The 9,506-nt window shown below is 30.2% G+C and overlaps 1 protein-coding gene across 2 annotated transcripts in view; it reads left to right on the top strand.

The window, feature by feature from the left end:
• Positions 1–663: 663 nt before the first annotated feature.
• LOC105144994 (myotrophin homolog) overlaps positions 664–9,506 on the top strand; it is a 32,021-nt gene continuing 23,178 nt past the window's right edge. The window contains exon 1 of one of the 2 annotated variants that reach the window (XM_011054287.2): positions 664–1,041. In XM_011054287.2, coding sequence (XP_011052589.1) covers positions 973–1,041 — 69 coding nt within the window. In that variant the 5' untranslated portion in view covers positions 664–972. The other variant, XM_087408047.1, reaches the window with a different exon arrangement.

Genomic DNA, 9,506 nt, shown 5'->3' with positions numbered 1-9,506 from the left:
TACAGTAAATAATATGACTTCGTGCTTCGTGATTACACGTTTCCTTTTGCGAGAGCTCGACAAAAAGGAATAATTGGTCGTGACGAACTGCGCATGCATCCGCAATATGGTTGGCTGACAAGGGGGCCATCCGGCCGAAATTAAGTATGCTAGGGTCCATGGCGCCACCGTCCCTTCGATCGAGTGGATGCTGAGTGGCGGGTAATAACGAACGTCGATAGCGCCGATCTCAATCTCAAACAACATTTATGCTGGATACATCTTTGATGCATCATGTGAACATAGTACAAAACTTGCGTGATGGAAAAGTGTAGAATAGCGCTGATTGATTGCTTCAATGACGCATTCTCTTTTCCGCACCGTGTGATTTTATCCTTAGGGTGAATCACACAATCTGTTAAAAAAATAAGAATATTGATAAAGTGCATAAAAATAAGTTAATATATTAAAAAAAATTCATACTAATGTGAGTTTGTCACTAGCGCGTGCCGCAAACGGCGCGCAAACCACGCTCCATGTAATATCAGCGAAAGAAATAGGCGGTACGTGGTACGCGGTTTCCTAGTTGCCTAGTTAGTTACCATTAGTTACTGTACCGCGTATCGCGCTCCATGTAATCGCACCCTTAGCTTTCCGAGCGTCACGCGAAAAATGCCGAGATGGCATCTCTTGATCTTCCATGTTTTTTTCTGGCATCACTAGCGACACTAGCTCAAATTGTCAATGGCATTAATGCACGCTGACATTGTATATATGGCGAGATTTATCAGTCAGAATTTACTCAAACTTACTGTCAATAGCAACCGAATTCCGAAGTTTCGTTGAATTTCATGAACGAATGATTTAGGTACGGAACGGATAAGAGTGGTAGAAAAAAAAAACAAAAAAGTAGACTTACGTAGTGTGTGGCAGTGTGGATACAACCGTCGTTCGTCGTGTAAATCCACAGGCACAGCGACAGCATCAACGAAAATGAGCGAGCTTGTTTGGGGCATAAAAAACGGCGATCTTGAACAAGTACGAGACATCGTTGAGAACAAGGTAAATATGATGTGAAATGTGTTTAATTCTTAAAGATGTTTCAAAAAACGTATGCACATTTCGACTGTGTGATGATTGATACATACAACATACGCCGCCGTCTTTTTAAACCATTACGTATATAAAATATATTATATACTAGAAGTTTATCGAATAATTGGTAAATAAATGCACGATTTGAACGAAAGTATTTATGAGTACTTAATGATTGTGTTATGCTCGCACATTCTTCAATCAATCACCAAGTTCTATTTTTACTCTTTTGTTTGAATATTTCTTTTCTTGAGTATGCTGTCTCTTGTGAACATAAGTATTTTGTTGTCAGGAAAGAGCAATTTAGAAATTGGAATAGATGTAAGTGTGTAAAGCATAACATATAAAATATACAGGGTATTCAGCGTAACAGTTCATTTTTCAGATACTTCAACACAATTAAAAAAAAGATTAAAGAGTGAGTATTCATCTGTTTTATATAGGCTACATACGATAAAAAGATTAAAAAAAATTTTTTTTCATAAGGAAATCAAAGTTATCTTAAGGAGATCCTATATACAGTAAATCTGTTTAATCAATTTGTTCAAATAACAAGTATTTTTCTAACTGCTTTTACAAGTTAAAAAATTCTTCTCCATAATTAAAGTATAAACAATAATGTAGATCAAACTGGTCAACTTTATGTCAAAAACAAAAAAGTGAAAAATTACAGTTTTGTTACTGAGTTTTAATGTCAACTTGTAATAATGTTTACTTTATATACGAGCTTTATACTTCGTACGTACAAAACAATCTTGATTTGGATTAGAGATTACATGAACAACCAATGTTGAGTACTTAGAAATAAGTTTAGATATTTAATACGAAAGATTAGTTAGAAAATTTGTACATATATGTGAGTGCGATATTGATGTAGTAATATATAAAGATATGTCGATGTGTCACATTTTATCGGTAAAATAGTGATTTCATTGGAGTTCGGGCTTCACTTTAGGATCCCTTTAAATTCTTTATAGCACCATACAATTTTTTTAAGATAATGTTGTAAGACTCTTCAAGACAAATTCAAATCATTATCGAAATCGTCATTTTATTGATGTTTTATTGATTTTATTACATATTTTATTAAATAAGTACTATGTATGTGTGTATGTAGTATGTATGAATGTATGTATGTATGTATGTATGTATATATGTATGTACGTATATATCCTCTATGTCAGAAGATAGAGATATTGCTATTAAAAATAATGACATTTTCCAACAACGTACACAAGTGACACAGTATAACACTGTGTCTGACACAAAGTGTTCCAACTATGACACAGTGTTACTGCTCAACAGCTAAGTAAAAAGCTAAGTACGAGCGTGTAAAATATGTCAATATTACCAACTTTTCAAAAAGTTATTTGGTAGTCGTACTTATTTTGTAATAAAACCTTCAAAAATTGCCAAATCTGAAAAAATTATAACTTAAATCTAAATAAAAATCATAAATCTATTATTGATACGCTAAATATAATTATAAGAATAGAATGGAAGACTGCAATGCATTCTGGTGTTACACTATAAAACTAAACTGCGTTCCAACAAATAGGTACTTTACACAGTGGAACCCAGTGTAGTGTCTCTGTGTCCTAGCTAGAAAACAGTCAAATTACAAATTTGGTATTAAGTATCAATAGAATCAATAAAACATCAATAAAAATGACATTTCAGTAGTGATTTGAATTTGTCTTGAAAACATCTACAATATTATGGAAAATAATTGTATAGTGCTATTTAAAAAATTTAAGGTAACTTTGATTTTTTATTAAAAAAAAATTTTTTTTAATTCTTTTATCGCATGTTGGAGCCTGTATAAAACAGATAAATATTCACGTGTGTTGACATCGCAAATCTTGATAAGAATTCCATTGGCAACCGCAACAGTTCTCTAGTTCCTGATAGGTTTTATAGTTCTTGATTTAACTAAATAAAAATAACACTTGAAAATTTGAATGGTAACTTCCCGTAGTACTGCAAGATTCAAAAAATTGAAAACAATGAAATTTTATAGTTCTCGATGAGTTCTATAGTTCCTGATAGGTTTTAACAATAATTCTGGTCTCTAAGTACTTTTTAATAATAATTAAACCCGCACGCTGGCACCGCATCACAGGTATAAAGTACCTCTTAACAGTTAATACCAGCCAACTTTTTAGCATTTTTCTATAGTTCTATAATAGTTCCGACGATTTATATAGATTTTGTTTAGAGTTCTATTCTTTAAGAATTTAATAATAATTAAATCCGCGCGCGGGCACCGCACCACAAGAGTAAAATATCTTATATCAGCCAGTACCAGCCAACTTGGCATAATACTATGAAAATGTATTATAAAATAATGATAAAAATCTCAATTTTTTTTATTATATATAAGTATTTTATGAATACAAAAAAATTTATGCAAAGTTATATTGAAATGCAGACATTCAGTAAATAAACAAAATATTTATTTGTTATAAACTAATTGGTAAATCTTAATGAAACTTTGCATAAGTTATTTTTAGTACTTAAAATATTTATATAAAAAAATAAAATTTTTGTTATTTTAAAAATTTCTGTTATAATAATAAAATTAATAATAAATAATATAAATAATCTATAAAAATGTGTTGCTCAATAAAAACAATGTTATCAACACAACTCATATATATGTAATTTGTTAAAAGCGTAAATATTATAATAACATATATGTTTTATGCCCTTACAATCTTCTTAAAACTTTACTCTTATGATGCGGTGCCAGTGCGCGCATTTAATTATTATTAAAAGGTACTTAAAGACCAGAACTCTGAGCGAAATTTATAAAAATCGTCGGAACTATTGCGAAAATGCCAAAAAATCAGCTGGAACTGACTGTTAAGAGATACTTTACTCTTGTAGCACGGTGCCAGCGCGCGGGTTTAATTATTATGTATACTATATTATCAAATTAAAAAGTAAAAAACAAATGATACTGTTTTTTGTATTTATACAAACTTACCTTTTTAAAAAAAGATAAAAAAAAGCACTAAGCATGTGTGCTTTTCATTTCATGGACCGATTTCACCAATGCCAATTTTTAATTGGCTGTGGAATTGACTAATTGTGTATTTGCTGTTTAGTAGAATTGACTTCTTATGATTGACAGTTAATCACCGATTCGGCTTAATCGAGTTGGCGAAACCGGCTCTTTGTATATATTGATATTAAGTATCCAATCCAATTAATAGTAGTTTTTCTTTTCTAAAGATATTCTTATTGAAGATCTTCTTCCAACCTCTAAGTAATGGCAACTTTAATTCTCTGTCAAAAATATTACTTTTCAAAAAAAAATTAATGTATCAAATGAAAAACTCAGATGCTACAATCTTAATTAATCAAATTAAATTCAATCATTCATCATCACTATCAAATTAAAAAGTAAATGGTAAAATATTGTCTCTTGTTATTTACTTAACTCTAATGATATGTATCATTCGTGTAAAAGATTTGATATCAACAATTGGCATCAAGTTAAAATCTATGTAATTCGGATATCAAATTATATAAATAGTATTAACTTTAATGATATGTACCATTCCTTTAAAAGATTTGATATCAAGAACTAGCGCAAAGTACCATTTCTTTATACCACGCCAAATTAAATAAATAATGAATATTAATCTATTGATATGTATCATTTATATAAAAGAATTGATATCAACAACTGTGGCGCCAAGTTAAATTCTACTACCAAAATAAAAAGTAAAACCCAAGTGATACTATCTTTATTATTATTTACTTAATCCAAATGGAACTATCTTTAATTTTTATGCAATGAAACCTAAGTATACATATATCTTATTGAAGGATCTTTCCAATCCAAATGGTTTAAATTCCTCTTAAATGAAATTATTATATCACAATTCATTCAAAGATATTTTCTCTTCCAACTAAAGTAGAGGTTATTTAATTCTCCTTCAAAATATTATATAAAAATAAGTGTTAGTACGCCAAGTGTTTTTACATGAAAAATTTTTCTATTTAAATTAAATTTTTTTCATTTTATACGATTAACCCTTTAATTTTTTGTGATAATACTTAAATTGAGCAAGATAATGCAGTTTTGCGATAATGTTGCAATTTTGTATTATATAATATTTTGAAGGAGAATTAAATAACCTCTACTTTAGTTGGAAGAGAAAACATCTTTGAATGAATTGTGATATAATAATTTCATTTAAGAGGAATTTAAACCATTTGGATTGGAAAGATCCTTCAATAAGATATATGTATACTTAGGTTTCATTGCATAAAAATTAAAGATAGTTCCATTTGGATTAAGTAAATAATAATAAAGGTAGTATCACTTGGGTTTTACTTTTTATTTTGGTAGTAGAATTTAACTTGGCGCCACAGTTGTTGATATCAATTCTTTTATATAAATGATACATATCAATAGATTAATATTCATTATTTATTTAATTTGGCGTGGTATAAAGAAATGGTACTTTACGCTAGTTCTTGATATCAAATCTTTTAAAGGAATGATATATATCATTAAAGTTAATATTATTTATATAATTTGGTATCTGAATTACATGGAATTTCACTTGGCACTAATTTTATTGATATCAAATCTTTTATACGAATGATACATATTAGAGTTAATAACAAGAGACAATACCATTTATGTTTTAACTTTTTAATTTGATAGAATTTAATTTGATTAGTTAAGATTGTAGCATCTGAGTTTTAATTTTTCATTTAATACATTAATTTTTTTTCGTAAAGTAATAATTTTTACAGAAAATTAAAATTGTCATTACTTAGGTTGGAATAAGAAGACCTTTAATAAAGAATATCTTTGAAGAAAAATTAAAACTACTATTAATTGGATTGGATACTTAGTATTATATACAAAGAGCCGGTTTCACCAATAATTAAGCCGAATCGGTGATTAACTGTCAACCATAAGTGATCAATTCTATTAAACAGCAAACACAAACGCAATTAGTCAGTTCCACGGCCAATTAAGTAATTGGCATTAGTGAAACCGACCCAAACGATTCTTCGAAAAGCACATACTTAGCGCTTTTTTATCTTTTTTTTTAAAAGATAAGTTGTATAACAAGAAACAAGTACCATTTGTGTTTTACTTTTTAATTTGTATAGTATACAGAAAGGCGAAAATTAAAATCAAAATAGGTACACAAAATGAAGACAGGGCAATGGCTTTATATGCATGTGTGATTTTCGATTCGCAGAAGTTTAATTTTCTATGTCCCATGGAGCGGAAACTTGCAGATGCGCAATCAATACGAGCCAATGACAAACGTTATTCCGGTGGATCTAATGAAAATAATCTACGGGAAGCCTCTTGTGATTAGTCAGCGCTAATTGTGCATTCTGGAAATTCCCCTTCATGGGAAATATAAGATAACACATTTTAGCGGAATAGAATCAGTTGAATGAAGCCACGAGCAATTAATTGATTTAAATGCAATTATTAAATAAATCTGTTGAAAAAATAAGAGTATTGATGAAATGTGCATAGAAATAAATTAATATATTAAAAAAAAATTCATATTAAAGTTTATTTATCACTAGCCCATGTCGCTTATCGCACTACATGTAATAGAAGGGAAAAGAAGCGGCATGGTTTGCGCGGTTCCTAGTTAGCTAGTTAATTTCTGTACCGCGTACCGCACTACATCGCATCCTAAGAATGCGGTTCCATGGGATGCGGAACTGCGGAACGTTCGTAATTGGTCGTGGCTTCATTCTGTCGATTCCGCCGTTTTCTGTTGCGCAAATTTATTGATTGCAGCACAGACTCTTGTATAACGCATAATGCATTGTGCATAAAGAAATCAACCAATCGAAATTTTTCTTTTCCATGAAATGGGAGGAAAGGAAAGATCTGATTAGTTGATTTGTTTATGTACTATGCATTATGCAAAAATCTGCTGCGGCTTTATTTCTTTTGCAGATTCCGCCGATGTTTGCGTGTACAGCCGGTTACAGAAAGGTTGCAACACTTTTTTTTCGATAAGTTTCGGAATGCAGCTTGCTCATCGAGCAATTGGTTCTTATTTATAGATCCATGAGTAAGAATCAATCATTTGGAGAGCAAGCTGCGTTCTGAAATCCACCGAAGAAAAAATATTACAATTTTTCTGTGCTCAACTGTACATGTACAACATATAAAAACTAACCTCGTTAAGTTAGTTTAAACGGAGAAAACTATCTTCTACAAGCGCATAGTTAGGCGCACAATAGAAGGAATAAGAAATTAGAAATAAAGAATAAACAATTTCAACCTATCAGAAATCGAATACATCGGAATACACTGTTTCTGATAGGTTGAAATTGTTTATTCTTTATTGCTAATTTCTTATTCCTTCTATTGTGAAGTCCATTAATAAAAAGAGAGAAATAACGTAGGTAGATGGTAATCCATTTCGTGGTACAATATATTGGTTTATTTTATTATATAAATTATTTTAAGCAAATTTGCAAAATAACGAACATCTAACTTTCACGATGTCAGATAACGAAATGAATTTCGTTATCTGACATCGTGAAAGTCTAAAACATCTAATTCTAACCTCTTCTATGTTTGCCAACTTATTTCTATAATCTCTTTCCATTTTCTCTTGTTTATCCTACCAGTTCTCTAAATTTTTAATTTTATCCTACATCCTTCCTAAAATTTTCCATCATTGTCTTTTTTCTCACATAATTTCTTAAATTCTTTCTGCATTTGATTGTACATACCCTTTTCTTCCCCCCCTCTCTCCCTATACTTCATCCTGTCCTTTTTTTGTCTCCAACTGAAAAGATATCCCTACTCTTTTAGTTCTGAAATCAATTTTCTTTATCTGAGATCCGGTTTTCCTTTTCAGTCGACCCTTCCGCATGCGACATCCTAACCTCCCTTTTCCGCTTACCTCTAAACTCTTTAAATTTTTGTTCTTCCTTTTCGGGCACTCCTTCACTTACCTAATTATATGTACTACTTTTGCTCTTACTAATAATCACTCTGTCTACCTTTTAATCGCTTCTATCTATTTTATTACACTCTCCCAATATCGAAGCTACACGACACGCATTCGCTCACACGTACGCCATCTAACTCCTAGTCGATTTTTATATTGATATTTATTCGGTTCCCATGTTTTATAAGTTATAAATTTGTATCATTGAGTTTTGCATTTATTCTGTTAACTTTTATTATATTTTATTATATATTCTGTTAACTTATAAATATTGTAAATGAGAAACGTCCTTTTACACGCTCTCAAGACATAGTTATAATCACATCGCATTATAACGGATCATCGTTATTCTGAGTACAATGTAAGTTTTATCTAACTGATACAATCAATTTCAATATATAGGCTACGAATAATATTTCAAAAATTTCACATATTAACTCGATTTTAGTTAAATGACTGAATTCTTGTTTGGGTATCCAGCTAAGTACAATAGATGATAATCAAGTTCTCAATGTTGGACAACAGCTTAACGATGATTCACAGCATTCGTCTATTGTTTTACAATATATCAATTTGACTTTTACCTTTTCCAGTTCCTTTTCCGAGCTCTAATTTTTAGTAGTTAACATCTTGGTAACTATTGTGAAAATTGTTAGATGGAATGTAGAGGACTTTTCGATTCACAATTAGTTTAATCCATTTTGCCGCTATGCGAAGGTTTTATTGTTAATTATCAGACACTCTGATGTTTAATATTCGATAAAAAGGAAAAAGAGAGTTCTAGTGCAGTCTAGTGCCTAGTGTGCAAGAATAAAAAACAGATCATATCTTTCAATATATCTTGTAAGATTTGTTACACATGCACACGCACTCGCATGTACACGCACGCACGCACGCACATACACTTATAAAATATATAAAACACTTAGTTTTATCTTATATACATATGGATTGGAAATTTAAAAATAATATATTAATTATATTAGGTGTAATAAAAATAATGGATTTCTTTTTACTATACCTAATATATTAAAAGCTTTTTCCACAAATTAATGCAACGCTGGTGTACTTATTGTGAATGCAATTAAAAGGATCTTAAAGCCACCTATAGTATACTAAGGCTCGATTGCACCAATGTATTGATTTTAAGCAAGGCTTAAAATTCTTTCTGGTATTTTTTCGGCTTTCAAATGAGACAGATAGAATTTTAAGTCTCACTTAAAGTCAAAGTAACGTTGATGCAACCGGGTCTAAATTATATAATTTTATTTATAATATTTACTTTTTTCTTCTTTTATGAATTTAAAAATCCTTTTCCAAGATTACGCATTAATACATGTCTGTGAAGTAGAGCTAAGAAAAAATTTTTTAATTTCACATAAAAAAATGAAAAAATTGATTTCTTTATCATTTTTTAGTTCTCAATATGGCGTTCTAGAGTTGTCATATCGTGAAGAGACATTT

This window comes from Acromyrmex echinatior, chromosome 7 (assembly GCF_024713525.1).
Source record: "Acromyrmex echinatior isolate Ae372 chromosome 7, ASM2471352v2, whole genome shotgun sequence".
NCBI classification, from domain to species: Eukaryota; Metazoa; Arthropoda; class Insecta; order Hymenoptera; family Formicidae; genus Acromyrmex; species Acromyrmex echinatior.
This window is presented reverse-complemented; position numbering and strand designations above follow the sequence as displayed.